The following is a 17,899-nucleotide window of genomic DNA, read 5'->3' on the forward strand; positions in this document are numbered from 1 at the left end:
CTATGTCGCTTAATTGGAGAGTTCAGTCCGTTAACGTTAAGAGATAGGACTGAGAGGTATTTGGGAGTTCCTGCCATGTTATCCACCTTCTTGGGGGCTGGGAAAACTGGGTTCTTCCTATGGTTCTTGGATTCTCAGTTTGGGTGCAGTTTCTTGGCCTTTGTTGCGGTCTTGTTGGTTTTCTATGTGTAGGACATCTTTAAGAATCTTTTGTAGGGCTGGTTTGGTGGAGATGTATTGTTTCAATTTTTCTTTGCTATGGAAGGTTTTTATTTGGCCTTCAGTTATGAAGGAGAGTTTAGCTGGGTACAGTATTCTTGGTTGATAGTTGTTTGTTTTTAGGGCATGGAATACATCATTCCAGGCTCTTCTTGCTTTTATTGTCTCTGCTGAGAAATCTGAGGTGATTCTAATTGGTTTCCCTTTATAGGTGATTACCCTTTTCTCCTTGACAGCTTTAAGGATCTTTTCCTTGGTCTGAGTTGATCCTGTGTGGATTATAATGTGATGGTGGGATGTCCTATTCTGGTCTGGTCTATTTGGGGTTCTAAAAGCTTCTTGTATCTGAATAGGCCTCTCTTTTTGTATGTTTGGGAAGTTCTCTGCTAGGATCCTGTTAAACAAATTTCCTAGACCATTAAGTTCTGTTTCTAGGTGTTCCTCTACACCCATTATCCTTAGATTAGGCCTTCTGATGGTGTCTTCCAGGTGTTGGATAGATCTATCATATTTCTTGGACTTGTCTTGGATGGTTGTATGTTCTTTCTCTATAATATCTAGGCTGTCTTCAATCCCTGAGATTCGATCTTCTGCATGGTCTAACAAGACTCTCTACTTTGTTTTTTATCTCTTTTCCTTCTAATTGGTCAGCTTTGATGGCTTCAAGTTCTTTGTTGAAGCTCTGTTTTAGGTCTTGTATGAATTTCTTTACTTCCTTAATTTGGTGTTCAGTGTTTGTTCTCAAATCACTTAGTTGATTGGTTATGGTTTCTTTGGACTCCCATTCCTTCTGTTGGGTTCCATTCAGCATTCCCTTTGTGGTCTCCCTGACTTCCTTCAGCTCTTTGTTAATGGATTCCATGAATGCCTTTAGTGATCTTTGTGTATTCTCTACCTGGTCCCTCAATTCCTGAATTACTCTTTGATTAGCTTCCTCCCGTTTGTGGGATTCCTGCAGTTCTCTTTCCTCCCTTTTGTGGGATTCCTGCAGTTCTCTTTGAGTGTTCTCAGCCTGCTCACGCCATTCCTCCCTTTCTCTTTGAGTATTCTCAAGTTGTTCACGCAAATCCTGTATCAGTTTTTGCATAGCTTCCTAACGCTTATGATATTCCTGTATAAACTTTTGGGATGCCTCCTCTCTCTCTCTATCATGCTCATACAGAGTCCTTTGTAAGTTGTCAATCTTCTCATTTATCATGTTTGCCACCAGTGTTTGTAGAGCTATTTGGGAACTCTCCTCTGGATTGTTCATTATCTGATCTGACCCCTGATTATCAAGATTGGGAATTGAGATACCCGGATTTGCCATTTTTCTTGTGTTTTTCCAGCTTACTCTGCCCATTTGAGATGAAAATAGTACCAGTTTTGTGCTAGAACACTATCTTAAGGCAACCATCAAGCACCATTTGCATTTATACAGTCAATAGTCTACAGATACAATCTAGTTCAACAGATACATCTATTCAACATCAAACAACTATATGTTAATGGGCTTTGAACCGCAGAGGAGAATTTGGAAAACCAGACATTTTTAGGGTTAGGGAGAGATGTGGGTAAAAATAGGAATAGATTGGTGTGGGGAGGCACAGGGAGAGTTAACTATGTCCTAATCTCAATGAGGAAATAGGTTGGGTAGGATGCAAGTAGAGAGAGAAAAAGAAGAAAGGGAAAGGGAAATGAAAAAGACCAGCAAGAAATTGAAAAGTAAAAATTAATATAGTTATGGAGATTGAAAGACCATCTATTTAGAGAGGAATGTGAATATATTGAGAAAACAGGAGGGAGATAGAGGAATTTAAGTCTCAGATGTTTTGGATTGAGTAATAAATTTGTGGATTAAGTGTGTACACAATGGGGGATAGGGTCTACTAGTTAACTATGGGTTTATCTGAGGATGTGCAGGACAAGAGTTAAGTCACATACAGAAGAACAAAAGAGAGGAAAAGGTGAAAAGAATAAGAAAGGGAAAAAAAAAGATCAGAAGTTTAGTAGAGCTATACAAAAAACAAAACGATAATTAAGAAAGAAAGAAAAAGAGAAAGAAGACAAGAAAAGAAAGGAAAACGCACATTCACGTATTCCTAAAATAAAAATTATAAGAGGGAAAAAAAAGTTACTGGAAAACAATTATTTTTTCAAAAAAGGCAAAAATTAAAGATTAATAAAAGTTTTAGAAAAGGAAAAATTTTTTTTATATATATAAGGTACCAAAAAAAAAAAAAAGAAAAAAGAAAAGAAGAAGAAGAAAAAAAAGTTCTTTGATTTTTGTTTTTGATTTTTTTGGGAGGGGTGGGAAGAATCCTGTATCTCCCTTTTGTCTGTAACCAGCCTCTTGTTGGAGTCTCTGGTCAGCTTGAGGTCCTGTGGCTTGATTGGTTTCTTAAGTCAGTTTGTTCGAACAGGCAGAAAAATGCTCTGCTTTACTCAAGATTTTGAGATCCCCCTCCCAGGTTAGTTTAATAGGAGGGTGATCTGCTTTGAGAATCACAAAAGAGGGGTGATGAGGCTAGGTTCTGGTAGAGTTGAGGCCTTTCAACAAACAGTAGCTTTTCCCTGGGGCTATTTTGTGAAAAACTCACAGAGCCCAGCCTGGAGCCATTCTCAGGGTTTCTGGTTTTCAATTGATTGTGGAGGCTGCTAGAGGGAGGGGCAGCCTGGGGCTCTGGTTACCCAGTGAGGAAAGCCACTCCAATTGCTGGCGCCTGAGCTGGGTGACTTTTCCCTGGATGGAGCTGAGTCTGGCAGGTCACTTCACCGTTAAGTTCTTGTGACCTGCTAAATGACTTGTTTCATTCCAAGGCCTGGGTTGGAGCTGGCAGCTCCTCCGAGCTTTGTCGGTATCCAAGATGGAGATCACCGGTGCTGGCCTTCCCTCCTCTGCTCCCTGAGAAGGAGTGAGGACGTCGGGCTTGTACTCACGCCGAGTCTTGGATCCTGGGTCGTCTCTGGTCTGCAAACTGCAGGATGAAGATGTCCGCTCCTTGTCAGTTCTTGCTGGTGTTGAGTAGAATCCTCTCGCCCACTGCGTCTGGCTCCTTCGTCCCGGAATCTCTGTGTCACTGTTAGTATTCTTGATAATGGCCATTCTAACTGGGGTGAGGTGGAATCTCAGTGATGTTTTGATTTGCATTTCCTTTATGGCTAGAGATCAGCTTATGTCTGTAACTTACCCAAGTATTGTACTGAACCTTGACAGATTCGATAATTCTTGTAACTCAGCTGTTTTTCCTTTTTGTAGAAGTATAAGTTAATATCCACATCAGTGAGGTATCCACCAGATTCTCATGTGTACTCACCTTGGTATCTACAATTTGTATGTTATATAAATGGAATTTTAGGTTATGTAGCTTTTTCTACATAACCGGTGTCACAAATCAGTGTTCATTTATGGTTGCTTCATGCCCTTTTGACCACGAGAGCTTATTTCTTTCAACATGGAATGATATTGCACCATATGAAGAAATGAAAATGTCCATTCCATCCACCTTGTGAAGGCCATCATGTTTTCTTCCAGTTTATGTCTATAGGTAAAGCCTATGGGTCCATTCCTGTGGGACAGTTCATGTAGATTTAACTTTTTATCTCAATGGGATAAAAATATCTAAGGAACACAGTTTTTCATAGCATGGCTAATATATGTTTTAACATTTGAGAATTTGGTGATTCCACTAACTTGATCATCATCACCTAGCACTTTCTTTAATGTTACGAAGACTGCTTCAACTTATTTAATAGGTATGATGTAATTCCAATTGTCTTGTCTGTGCCTTGAAATGTAAAAATCTCAAGATTTGTATATTTCATTGATCAGGCATAAAATTGTTCACAATGTTCTGTGTGTGCTTGCCGTATCCATGGGTCAGCAGAGATGTCCCCACTCACTTATTCATTCATTAATTTCACCCGTAGTGACCTCCATCCTCCTCCTAGGGCCTTTTTCGTACTGTTCACCGTCGTCCACTAGCCCTACCTATTTTGAATCCCACCAAGGGATCGATCTACTCATAAGGTCAAAGTCCTGATGCCTCAATTCTTTCTTGAAACATCTTGATAGGTACATTCTGAAGCATGCTAGTCATGCAGTGGTTGTTTCTCATTGTATCAAGTTGATAACCCACGACTAAGAATAATCATTATGTAGCCATTATAGGGACATGCCAGTTTTACTGGTCTTCTCAAAGAACCAGATTTTAGTTTCATTGCTTTTGTAATAATTATGTTTCATTCAAAATTTGAGAGAACTTCTGAGAATTTTATGGTTTTAAAAATCTACTTTGTGAATTTTTGTTGGATTGCCTTACTTTTAATCCAGACCTAATTAAAGCCTTCAATTATTAATTTCAGTTGTCATTTTATAATATGTTGCTTCAATTCTTTCCTTGTGTCAGCAATTTATTCTACTGGAATTTTATAGGAATTTTAGAAATGCCAGTTGAGGTTCTTGTTTGTTCCACAGGAATTCAAAAGTGGGCGTGTGACAAACTCATTCTCTAGAAACCTCAAGATTGTTACTCTTATTGTAGTTACTCTACATTTTAGTTAATTTTTTCCCCTACTTTGCTGGACAAGTTCCACAAAGTCATTGATTATATGTCACTGTGATGACTAATGTCTTTTTGCAGTAGATAACAATAATTGCACTGAAGTTTCTTCCTTTTTACAAATTAATTTGTTTATAGCTGGGCAGTAGTACAGTTTGAACTCAGGGTTTGGTGCTTGAGAAGCAGGCACCCTATATTTACCACATGAGCCATACTTGTTTTCTTTTCCCGTGTAAAACCAGTAAACATCTTAGCATTTTTCAGGACTCTTTGCTTTTGTGTTGAGAAGCAGCATCACTTTTTGGCCTTGGTGTTTAGAAATTTACCTGAGGCTCCCCTTCCTATTTGGGCAAATCCTCAATATCAATTGCAGGTGAGAGACTAGGGCATCCCCAGGATCTTCTCTGATCACTCTCAGAGCCCTGTGTATGTAGGTAGCTGTACATGGGAGTGTGCCTTTTAGATACCTGAAAGGTCATTTCTCACTTTTTACTTGATATATGTTCTAATATTTACCCCTCGACTTATGTAACCCCAAGAGAAACACTTGCATGTAATGTTTTACATCACATGTCTAAAAGAAAGTGCTTCTTCACTGAGGAAGTTGGACTTATTTGAAAACAGACATACATACAGCTCTATCAGACTGAAAAAATGACCATGTTTACCATGGAAAGAGGAATTGGGGGAGTTGAATCCCAGTTGTACTCCCTGTCTCCTGGCTTCAGAATGTACACCATGAATATATCTGCTGCTTTTCAGCTGACCACAGAAACCGATTGTGGAGGACTGTGCTGAACTAGCATGGGTTAAAATGCCAGAATGCTTGTTGCTGTTACTGAGATTCAGCCATTTCTTTTCTTTAATGGAATTTATTGTTTATTTTAATATTTAATTTCTTTAACATTTATTCCTAAATGGAGTAAACAGATTCAATACCCACTTACAGTGGTTATTAAAAAAATAACATTATAATACTGAAAAAATTCTTAAGTAATGCTTCTATAACAGAGGGTAAATGGATACATGTACCTATATCTTGCTCTTTCCACTACACAAATTAAAAGTATACAGCACCTGAGGCAAATTCAATATAAATTCAATATATGGACTTCGACAGATGTCAAGCCAATTTCAACCAGAAGCAATTCCTGATTGAAATTGAAGGCTTGATAGATGCCAAGGCAGTGTCAATTCTACCTACCGTCAAAATGATCTGAAGAAGAGACAAGATTTAGTCATTTAATTTTCAGGTCAATTTAAGTTTTGACTCCATGAAAGATATGTTGCTTTACATTGCTTAGAGTAGTTGGACTTCTTTGGAAAGCTAGAAGCCCTGTTCTTTATTGTTCCTTTGCTTCTGCAGCTTTTGCAGTTCAACCTGTGGTTGTTGGTCAACCATAGCCCTATAGAGTTAGGCCCTATAGAGCCGTCATGCAAACCTTCCTCCACAACACACTAAGTTCTCTGAGACATTAATGAGAAATAATCTCCAATGAGCTAAGCATTATTTTGTGTCCTTCTAGATTCATGTGAAGAAAAATTGACCAACCAGCCTGTGGAGGTAAGATAACTGTACTTTGAAATATAAATGGTACTTTTGTTTTTCTCTTTAATTTTGTTAATGCCACCACATAAAAATAACACCAGTTATGAAAAATGAAACAGAGATAGAATCTTATCAACAAATCTGAGGGAGGAATTTTAATAATTGGAAACATTAGGTTATAAAGTACACACTAGGACCTTTTATCTGGAGAAATTGTTGCACTTAGGTTAAATGTAATTTTATAATTTCCACTCAACTACTCAACACAACAGTGAAAAGCTTGTGTGGCCTGTGATTGCTTCCAGGGCTTTTATGGTCTGGGAATGGTTTGACTGTATTCTTCCAAGGGTGGTGTGCTGAAAGCTTCCTAACACAGGATAGAGAGGTGTTGAAGAAGTGGGAAACTTGGAATTCACCAGGTCCACTTTAGTAGATAAGGAGATAAGACACACCTCCTCTCAGAAGGGATTAATGATAGTCATGCCCTGTACCTGGTCAGTTATGTTAGTTCTCACTAGGTGGGCTGGTAACTAGGGAAATCTCATTGGAGGCTAAACAGAGGGGGAACTCTGATTCTTAACTCTGAATCAGGAAGATGGTGAGAAATATGTTATAAATCGGCCATCTTCCTGAGAGGAAAGCCTAACAACACTGATTTTTTTTGTCTTAACCACTGTGTCACAAAGTCTCATTTACTTCAGGTCACAAGGGGAGTTCAGTCCTCATGGCTCATACATGTTATCCTAGCTAGCTGCTCAGAAGGCTGAGATCTGAAGATTGAGGTTTGAGCCAGCTTCTGCAGGAAAGTCCTCCAAGCTCTGAATTAGCTCCAGTTACATAGCAAGAAGCCAGAACTTGGGGGGGGGGTGCTCTGGAAGGGGTGGGGTAACTGCCAGACTTTAGCTAGAACCTCAAGAGACCTGAGTCCAAGCTTTGGGACTGGTACATAGACACAAAGAAAAGTTACCAGGAGAACCAAATTGCTGTGCAAACAGAACTTGCTATGAGCGGTACCTTGTGAGTCTCTTTTTTCCCTGTTAGCAGGAGGTGCGAAAGGAAAGGAAGAAAAAATTCGGTGAGTATTCTGGAATCACTGCCTGAAGACTAGGTAAGAATGTATAATACTAGATACAGGAGTGAAACTCCATGGAATAGACCCTTTGAGTAATTAACAGAGCTGAAACCCAGTTTGAAAGTGTGCTTGGAGTGATGGATGAAGGGAAAAAGGGACCACAACCCAGTAACCATGAACGTCTGGAGCCCCCATCTTACAAGCATGGATTGTGCTTTAGAAAAATGGGAAACCATACATGAGAAGTATAAATTCTGCCTAACTTATTTTCTTTTGGTTTTCTGTTGTGATGCTGATTTATTACACCATTTTCTGCAACTATCTTCCTTAGTAACCTTCAAGATTGATGAGATCCAAAGATCTTCGAAGGTGGCACCAGAAACCCCAAATGAAGTCTATCCACTCCCCGTAGTGCTGTCAACACCAGACATCCTGAAAGGTGCTATGGAAATTTAATCACTAGCTTGAGTCAGGGACAAGAATTATGTGACATACTGTTGCCAGTAGAGAGAGAGGAAACTGAAAACTTAGCTGAAGCTAAGCTAAGGTAGGGATGGAAGGTTCTGTCTTCTTATTTTTGTTGTTGTTGTTGTTGGTCATGGGGGTTGGACTCTGGGCCTGGGCACTGTCCTTCAGCTCTTCAGTTAGTGCTTTACCACTTGAGCCACAGCACTACTTCTGTTTTTCTGGTGGTTTATTGGAGATGAGTCTCACAGACTTTCGTGCCCAGGCTGTCTTTGAACCATGATCCTCAGATCTCAGCTTCCTGAGTAGCTAGGATTACAGGTATGAGCCACTGATACCCGGCTAGGTTCTGTGTTGTTAAGGACACAACTTCAGGAAGAGGGGCTCAAAGTTGCCTGCTTCTCCTGACCACAGGGAAAATGTAAGGGTGTGGTATGCACACATTACTATGAGGATGACAAACTGAAAAAAAAAAGGTTGTCATATTAAGTTGTTCTTTTTTTTAAGTTTTTGGTCAATCCTGGGGCTTGAACTCAGGGCCTGGGTTCTGTCCCTTAGCTCGTCTTTCCTCAAGGCTAGCCCTCTACCACTTGAGTAATAACACCACTTCTGGCTTTTTCTGAGCAGTTTGTTGGAGACAAGAGTCTCATTGACTTTCTTTCCTGCCCAGCTTTGCTTTAAACCATGATTCTCAGATCTGAGACTCCTGAGTAGCTACGATTACAGGTACCACTGGTGCCTGGCTATGTTGTTCTATTTTATTTTATTTTATTTTTTGTTAAATGTTGTTCTATTTTAATATTGCCTCATCTTCTATATTTGACATATTTTGACAAAAAGGCGTGATAAAATATGATACAAGAAATTTACTAAAATGGAGTCCAGTTCATGCTGATGGCGTTTAACTGGGAATCCTCTAAAACACAGGACCATGTTGGAATAGGTAGGACCATGATGGAATGCTCAAAAACTGAAATTGCCTTTCAATATTTGAACAAGCTTCGAGATGAGTTTCAAAGTGTGTACAAAGAATGAGGAGACGCTTCTATTGGAAGTTTTTGTATATATAATGTAATTTTAGATTGTCCATTTTGGGTTCAGATGTCATTAGATGCATGGTTTGGGTTTCTGTGTTAAATTTCTTTGCTGGTCATCTTCTCCATCTCTTCTCCATGCAGGAAGACAATACAGCAACAACTTAGTCTATGATCATCAACCACTTAGCTTCATGGGCCAATATCCTGAGCCAGAAAAGCTCCCTGAGCACTTTTCAGTCAGTGGACTAGCAACACACTGACAGTTACTCTATTTCTTCCCAGGTCCCATGAAAGACGGTGTGGAATACCCAGAACTTGATGAAGAGGTAAGAGCATCTTTCTGTGTCTTGTATAGAAGTGAAGTTCTAGCCTAGCATTGGTGGCTCATGCCTGTAATCCTGGTAACTCACATGGTTGAGACTAGAGTATCAAGGTTGAACCCACCACAGGGGAAAAAATGCCATGCAACTGATCTCCAATTAACAGGCAAAAACCTGGAACTAGAGTGTGTGGCACAAGTGGCATGGTACCACCCTTGAACAAGAAAGCTGAGTAAGGTTTGTAATAGCTACTGAGAAGATAAGAGAGCTGAGGATCACGGTTCAAAGGTAGCTGAAGCAGCAATGCTTAAGAAAAACATTGCAAAGTACAGCAAAAAAAACTCAAGGGCTGCCCAGACCATGAGTCCAAGGCCCTGGTGCAGCACAAAACACAGACAAACAAACAAAAACAAAAGCCAGGTAAGCACATGAAACACTGAGTTCAGGCCCCTGTACTGGAAGGAAGGCAGGCAAGTAGGTAGGTAACCACATGCACAAGAGTGTTGTGTACACACACACAATTTCCTCATAAGATGGAGTTGACAGGCAGGCCAGTGTCCACTGGCAGAGAAGGGAGGGCATTAAGGTGAACCAACTAAGGAAGCTTCTATCAGGAACTCCTCTATGACCTGGGACCTGAATGACTTCCACTGGGCTGGAAGGGACAGGCATGACCTCCTGGCTAATAGAGGAAGGAGTCCCAGCAGCAGTGCAGTGCCCAGATGGGGACATCAAAGAATTGTTTGGGACACACTCTGATGCCAACTCTATCCCATGATTATCCTCAGGAACTCTGTGACATGCCTCCACAGCAGACTGCAGATGACAGAGGCTGTCATTTGAAATCTAAAACTGCGTGGGCAGAAGAGCTGGATGCAAATGCCCAGGACTCAGAGCTCACTGAAGGGTATATTCTAGAACGAAAAGCGAACTGGAGACAAGGCCTGAATGTTTATATAAAAAACTCACCTGGAACATCTGGAAATTCTGAGGCATAGGACACAGGTGAGGGTGACTAAGCTAGGTCCTTTGGGTTTGAGGGAAAGAAAAGCTAGCCCTACTATGCACACAAGGCAAGATGATACAAGGGGACAGGGGTTTGTATAACCTATGGGAAAGTTTTGTGGATGGTGGCAATTAACCAGACAATCACTTTGTGGATGCAGTCAGGGCTGACATCAACTTCTGGGGTGACAAACAGGTCAGAGCTCGATCTGAAAGTCAGAGGGCATCAATATGGGTTCTGGATCTTCTCTATACCTCTTGCAGCTGCAGGGCCAGCTCCAATCATTCTATTCAAGCAACTCCTGAACTCCAACCGGAACCAACCAGAACTGAAACCAGCATAGGGACTAGCACCATCTTCCAGCTCTGGATCTGGATCTGAAGCAAGAAGTTTAATCATTGGAAATGTTAGGTTGTTACACACACACTAGGACTTTTTTTTATTGTAAAGATACTATACAGAGGGTTACAGTTACATGAGTGAGGTAATGAGTACACTTCCTCTTGAATATTGTTACCCCCTCCATTGTTTTCCCCCTACCATCCCCTCCCTCCCTTCCCCGAGGTTCTTTTTTTGTGTGATTAAGTGATTACATAATTTCCGGAATTTCACAGTATTGTGTAATAATGATGCTCATTTAAAGTCACAAGTTCATTCTAACTTTCCGGGAGCAAATTGTCTATCACAGTCTGTAACATATAACGGTGTTCACATGTTATATACCATATATGTGATCAGCAGCATGGGGATATTTAGTAGTGGTTCAACCAGATGAGTGGGAGTTCTTTGTTTCTTAAGTCCTGTTAGTTTTGTCGTATCACCTAACATTTTGGATTTAGCATCACTTATCAGGGAGACCATGTACCATTTGTCTCTTCATTCTTGGCTTACCTCGCTCAACATGATTCCTTCTAGCTCCATCCATTTCCCTGCAAATGCCATTATCTTGTCATTTCTAATGGCTGCATAATATTCCATTGTGTATAGATACCACAATTTTAGGATCCATTCATCTGTGGTGGGGCATCTGGGTTGTTTCCATATCCTAGCTATTGTGAACAGTGCTGCAATAAACATGCATGTGTCCTTGTATATTGGTTCCTGTTGTTCAGGGTGAATGCCTGGAAGTGGTATGACTGGGTCGTAAGGGAGGTCAATCTTTAGCTTTCTAAGGACCCTCCAGACTGCTTTCCAAAGTGGTTGTATAAGTGTACATTCCCACCAGCAGTGTAATAGGGTTCCTCTTTCTCCACATCCCCTCCAGCATTTGTTGTTGGCTGATTTGTGGATGTGGGACATTCTGACTGGGGTAAGGTGTTATCTCAGGGTTGTCTTTATTTGTATTTCCTTCACCACCAGGGATGATGAACATTTCCTCATGTGTTTCTTTGCCATTTTTATTTCTTCATTTGAGAAGTCCCTCTTTAGTTCCCTTGCCCATTTAGTAATTGGTTTGTTAGGTTTGGGAGGGATTAGTTTATTGAGTTCCCTGTATATACAGGATGTTAACCCCTTGTCTGATATGTTGCTGGTAAATACTTTTTCCCAATTAGTTGGTTGTCTTTCTAGCTTAGTTGCGATAGATTTAGCTGTGCAGAAGCTTTTTATTTTAAGGTAGTCCCATTTGTCGAGTCTCTCTCCAACTTGTGACCCTGGGACTCTGTTCAGGAAGTTCCTTCCTGTGCCTATTAGTTCAAGTATCTCTCCTACTCTGTCCTGCAGTAGTTTCAGAGATTCAGGTTTAATGTTAAGGTCTTTAATCCATTTTGAGTTGATGTTGGTGCATGGTGATAGGCTGGGGTCCACTTTTAGTTTTCTGCATATGGCTGCCCAGTTTTCCCAGCACCAGCGGTTGAAGAGGCTGTGTTTCTTCCATTGTATGTCTCTGGCTCCTTTGTCGAATATCAGCTGGCTGTAGGCCTGTGGATTTATTTCTGGATCTTCTATTCTGTTCCATTGGTCTTCAGGTCTGTTTTTGTGCCAGTACCATGCTGTCTTTGTTATTATAACTCTGTAGTAGAGTTTGAAGTTCGGCATGGATAGCCCTCCCATATTGTCTTTATCCCCTAGAATTGTTTTGGCTATTCTAGGTCTTTTGTTGTTCCATATGAATTTTTGGACTGTTTTCTGTATTTCAGTGATGTACATCATTGGGATTTTAATAGGAATTGCATTGAATTTGTATATTAGTTTTGGAAGTATTACCATTTTTACTACATTAAGTTGGCCTATCCAGGAGCATGGGAGGTCTTTCCATTTCCTAGTGTCTTCTGCAATTTCTTTCTTTAACTTTTTATAGTTCTCATTAAATAGTTCTTTTACATCTTTGGTTAGGTTAATTCCTACATATTTTATTTTTTGGGAGGTTATTGTGAATGGGATTGCTCCCTTTATTTCCCTCTCTTCTTGTACATTGTCAGTGTACAGGAAGGCAACTGATTTTTGTGGGTTTATTTTGTATCCTGCTATTTTACCGAAGTGATTTATGATTTCTAAGAGTTTGGGGATGGAGTTTTTGGGATTGTGAAGGTATAGTATCATGTCGTCTGCAAAAAGGGATAGTTTAACTTCTTCTTTCCCTATGCTAATCCCTTTAATGTCTTTATCTTGCCTTATTGCCCTGGCTAAGGATTCCAGGACTATATTGAAGAGGAGTGGAGACAGTGGGCATCCTTGCCTTGTTCCTGATTTTAGGAGAATTGGTTGTAGCTTTTCCCCATTAAGTATAATATTGGCTATTGGTCTGTCATAAATGGCTTTTATTGTTTTTAGAAATGTTCCTTCTATTCCTATTTTCTCCAGAGCTTTTAGCATGAATGAATGTTGAATTTTATCAAAGGCCTTTTCTGCATCTGTGGCAATAATCATGTGATTCTTGACCTTGGCTCTGTTGATATGTTGGATTACATTTATTGACTTACGTATGTTAAACCATCCCTGTGTCTCTGGGATGAAACCTACCTGGTCATAGTGTATAATTTTTTTTTATGTGTTTCTGGATTCTGTTAGCTAGAATCTTGTTAAGGATCTTTGCATCTGTGTTCATCAAGGAAATTGGCCTGTAATTCTCCTTTTTGGTTGGGTCTTTGCCTGGTTTGGGGATGAGTGTGATATTGGCTTCATAGAATGAGTTTGGGATAGCTCCCTCCTTCTCTGTTTCTCTGAAGAGCTTGAGGAGTATGGGTATTAGTTCTTGTTTAAATGTCTTATAGAATTCTGCTGTGAATCCATCTGGTCCTGGGCTTTTTTTTGTTGGAAGACTTTTGATAGCTTCCTGTATCTCATTATAGGATATTGGCTTATTTAATTGGTTAACTTCTTATTTGCTCAGTTTGGGCAACTTGTATTTCTCTAAAAATGCATCCATTTCTGCCAGATTTTCTTCCTTTAGAGAATATAGCTTTTGAAAGTAGTCTGTTAGAATTGTTTGGATATCTTGGGTACATGTTGTGATGTTTCCCATGGCATCCCTAATCCTATTAATATGGGTTTCATCTCTTCTTTTTTTAATTAATCTAGCCAATGGGCCATCAATTTTATTTATTTTTTCAAAGAACCAGCTTTTTGTTTGGTTTATTTTGGTTATGGTTTTCTGATTTTCTAATTGGTTAATCTCTGCTCTTAATTTGGTTATCTGGCTTCATCTAGTAACTTTAGGTCCCATTTTTTCTTGTTTTTCTAGCTGTTTTAATTGCAACATGAGATTATTTACTTGGTCTGTCTCCATTCTCTTGATGTGGGCACTGAGGGCAATAAATTTGCCCCTCAGGACTGCTTTTGCTGTGTCCCACAAGTTTCTTTGTGAGGTGTTTTCATTTTCATTGAGTTGTAGGAAATGCTTTATTTCTTCTCTGATCTCTTCCATTACCCAGGCATTGTTAAGGAGTATGCTGTTCAATTTCCATGTATTAGAGAAATTTCTGCGGTATGCTTTGTTATTGAGAGCCAGCTTGATTCCACTGTGGTCAGATAGGATACAGGGGATTATGTCAATCCCTTTGTATTTGCTTAAATTCCTTGCATGAACTATGATATGGTCTATTTTGGAGAAAGTTCTATGAGCTGCTGAGAAGAATGTGTACTGTGTTGTTTTAGGGTGAAATACTTGGTAGATGTCAGTTAATTCCACTTGAAGTATGGCCTCACTTAATTCGGTAGCTTCTTTGCCAATCCTCTGGTTGGTAGACCTGTCCTTTGGTGAGAGTGGTGTGTTAAAGTCTCCTAGTATTATCGTATTGGGATCTATTTTATTCTGTAAGTTTGAGAGCATTTGTTTGACATATCTGGGTGCACCAATATTTGGGGCATATAAGTTGATGATGGTTATATCCTCCTCTTGGATTGTTCCCTTTATTAATATGTAGTGTCCGTCCTTGTCTTTCTGTACTGATTTTAATGAAAAGTTTATTTTGTCAGATATCAGGATAGCTACACCTGCTTTCTTACTGGGGGCGTTTGATTGGTAGATCCTTTTCCATCCCTTCACTCTGAGTTTGTTTGTATGTTTGGCTGAGAGGTGGGTCTCCTGAAGGCAACAGATGGATGGGTCTTGTTTTCTGATCCAGTCCTCAGTTCGTTTTCTTTTAATTGGCGAATTCAGCCCATTTATATTAAGAGAAAGTATAGAGAGATGCATTGTTGTCCCTCCCATTCCATTTTCCTAAGTTTTTCTTCTTTCCTTTCCTCCTGTGCTTGCTCAGTTAGACTTTGAGTAATGCCTGTTTGGGGCAGGTCCCAGTTCCTGGTTGCTTTCTTCAGGTTGTGTCCCCCCTCTTAGAATTCTTTGTAATGCTGGCTTAATGTTTATGTATTTATTTAGTTTTTCTTTGCTATTAAAAGTTTTCAGTTCTCCATCGAATGTGAATGCTAGCTTTGCCGGATATATCAGTCTGGGTTGGCAGTTATTGGCTTTCAGGGCTCGTATGGTACTTTCCCAGGCTTTTCTTGCATTCATTGTTTGTGTGGAGAGATCTGCAGTGATTCTAATTTTTTTCCCGGTGTAGTATAGCTCCTTCTTCATTTTTGCTGCATGTAGGATTGTTTCCTTATTATTCAGATCTATCATTTTTACTATAATGTGTCTAGAAGTGTTTCTCCTGGGATCTTGCTTGTTGGGTGTTTGATAAGCTTCTGTAATGTAGGTAAGATGGTCGTTTTTGAGGTGGGAAAAATTTTCACTGATTATCTTGTTAAATAGGTGTTGCATTCCCTTGCTCTGGAATTCCTCACCTTCGTCCACTCCAATTATGTGAAGGTTAAATTTCTTGGCATTATCTGCTTGCTCTTGAATTTCCCTTTGGTTTAATTTGAGTGATTTTTCCATATCTGTCACTTTTTGGTCCAGTTGGTGTATTCTGTCTTCCGTATCTGACACTCTACCTTCCATTTCATTCACTCTGTTGACCGTGGCTTCTATTGTGGTTTGCATGGAGGAAATGGATCCCTTTATGGATTCAATGTTGGTTCTCAGAGTACTGATCTCAGTATGTATTACCTCTAATTTGGTGTTTATCTCACTTCTTACTGAGGTTTGTGCAGCTTCTATTTTTGCATCCAACTCTTGTTTGATATCCTGTATCTCTTTTGATAGTTCATCCTTGTGCTCTTTCAATTTCTGATCAATTTCTCGCTTTATTTCTTGAGTCATTGCCTCCAGCAACCCTTGGATGTAGCTTTTGTCTTCCATTCCTGCTTTGCTCCCACTGAGGCTCTCCCCTGCATGGCTGCTGGCTTTTGAGGTGAGCTTGCTGTCCTGGGTGGTGGTAAACCTTGTGATTTTTCTCTGTGATTTTTGCATGGGGGTTCAGGAGACTTTTCTGCAATTTTGTTTTGGTGTGTCTGTCTTTGCTTGGTTGCTGATTCTGTATTGCTAGAGAGAGTCTGTGCCTGATCTGGGTTCTGTTGGGAGCCTATTTCCAGCTGCTATTCTGACCTACTTAGGATTCTCAGCAGTCTGCTGTAGATTGCTGGCAATTCCCGCCTTTGGAAGGGTTGAGCAGCCTAGACTGCTTGTGTTTGCTCCTACGGGTGCTCTTGGGAAGATCAGATGCTCTGGATGCACTCTTCCAAATACTGGAGTCTGCTATGGGCTCCTGATGTGTTTTTGTTTGTTTGTTTGTTTTGGGCTGGTTGTGGGCTTGAACTCTAGGTTTGGGTGCTGTCCCTCAGCTCTTCAGCTCAAGGCTGGCACCCTACCATTTGAGCCACAGCACCACTTCTGACCCTTTTTGCTTTTGTGATGCTGAGGAATCAGATCCAGGGCCTCATATATCCAAGACTATCACTCTACTGCTGAGCCGCCTTATCAGCCTGAGCTCCTGCTTACTATCAGGTGCTGGCAGCCTGTGTTGCCCAATTTCCAGCCTAGGGTATATGGGTGGAGTTTTGGTGGGGTTTGGGCTTCTTTTGTAGTCACAGGCGTGCTTCCCGGGGAGTGCTGTTTCCTGATTTTCTCCCCTCTGTTGAGGCATATGCTCAGCTTTTTACTTCAATTGGGAGGAGTTGGTTGTGTTGTTCAGGTGCCAGATCCCCGGGCCTGGTTCCGGCCCCAGCCTGGAGCACGCTCGTTAGGCCTGTGCTGATGTGTATACCACCTAGGTTATGCAGCCTGGAGGACAGAGTTCAAATTTCTTCTACTGTTGGTAGTCTTGACCCAGGGGCACTGTTCCTGGATTGGGCATTTAAGCTCCCTTCCAGGGGCACTCTTGCTCTGGCCTGGCCAGTGGTGTGTGCTCCACGGGCTGGTGGAGCTCTTGAACAGTTCCCAGTTTTAGTGGGTCCTGTGGTCCGGGTGTTGGGGTAGGGAGTCTAGGTCAGGGTCTGGGGATTCCCTCCAGCTCTGGTCTCCCTTGAGGGATACACTGTTCCCTGTGGGGTACTCACCCTGGAGCTGGTTGTTTCTGTGTGGTGTAGGTCGTCAGTTGTTGTTGCAATCCGAGTTCAGTTGGGGTGGTTGCGGGCTGGGCTGGGCGGTGGTGGCTCTGTGTGATTTTTTTCTGTCTCTGCCTCTATCAAAGCTGTCGGGTCCACAGTGTCCACGCTCAGGTGGCCTCTTCGTGGGTTGTAGAGATCCGGTGGGTCTGACACCGGTGCTTCAGGCAGCTTCTGCGTGGGTGATCTGCAGGCAGCCCCCTGTGCCTCTGGGACCTGGGCGGCCCCCACTGGGTCATTGCGATCACGATCAGGCAGGTCCGGTGCCTCAGGCGGCTTCTGCGCGGGTGATCTGCAGGCAGCCCCCTGTGCCTCTGGGACCTGGGCGACCCCCGCCGGGTCTTTGGGTCTAGTGCCTCAGGCGGCTTCTGGTCTGCAGACAGGTCCCTTTGTCACGCTGCCGGTGGTGGGCAGCTTTGGCGGGATGGAGCCTCTCTGCTTGGGTGGATTGTGAGGGGTGGGGGTGGGATTCTCGTGGAGACTCCCGGCTGGTAGGTTTCTCTGTTCCTGGTGATCGGTTGTTCTGCAAACTGGTAGCTCAGGTGGCTTCTGCACGGGTGATCTGCAGGCGGCCCCCTGTGTCTCTGGGGCTCCGGCAGCACCCGCCGGGCTGGCTGGCCGGTGGCTTGGCGCACTGCCGCGCGGCCAGTAAAGGTTGGGGGAGGGGTCTTCGCTCTTCTCTGTTCTGAAATTCTTCTTTTCCTCTTTCTTTTTTTGTTATTTTCCACCTCCGGTTTTTCTCTGAGTGTTCGTCTTTTTG

General features: G+C 41.6%; 1 protein-coding gene and 1 pseudogene across 3 annotated transcripts in view; one reads left to right on the forward strand and one right to left on the reverse strand.

The window, feature by feature from the left end:
- The window catches only part of LOC138834636 (uncharacterized), a 49,158-nt gene that overhangs the window by 14,419 nt on the left and 16,840 nt on the right, over window positions 1-17,899 (forward strand). Inside the window, exons 10-15 of one of the 3 annotated variants that reach the window (XM_070033134.1) lie at window positions 6,287-6,324; window positions 7,351-7,384; window positions 7,713-7,820; window positions 9,166-9,209; window positions 9,992-10,208; window positions 10,473-11,114. In XM_070033134.1, coding sequence (XP_069889235.1) covers window positions 6,287-6,324; window positions 7,351-7,384; window positions 7,713-7,820; window positions 9,166-9,209; window positions 9,992-10,201 — 434 coding nt within the window. In that variant the 3' untranslated portion in view covers window positions 10,202-10,208; window positions 10,473-11,114. Of the gene's footprint in view, window positions 1-6,286; window positions 6,325-7,350; window positions 7,385-7,712; window positions 7,821-9,165; window positions 9,210-9,991; window positions 10,209-10,472; window positions 11,115-17,899 lie in introns of those variants that run through there. The other 2 variants (XR_011374225.1, XR_011374226.1) reach the window with 2 other exon arrangements.
- LOC138834949 (polyadenylate-binding protein 2-like) overlaps window positions 10,312-17,899 on the reverse strand; it is a 35,480-nt pseudogene continuing 27,892 nt past the window's right edge.

Source organism: Dipodomys merriami, unplaced genomic scaffold (assembly GCF_024711535.1).
Source record: "Dipodomys merriami isolate MVZ:Mamm:240054 unplaced genomic scaffold, mDipMer1.0.p SCAF_22, whole genome shotgun sequence".
NCBI classification, from domain to species: Eukaryota; Metazoa; Chordata; class Mammalia; order Rodentia; family Heteromyidae; genus Dipodomys; species Dipodomys merriami.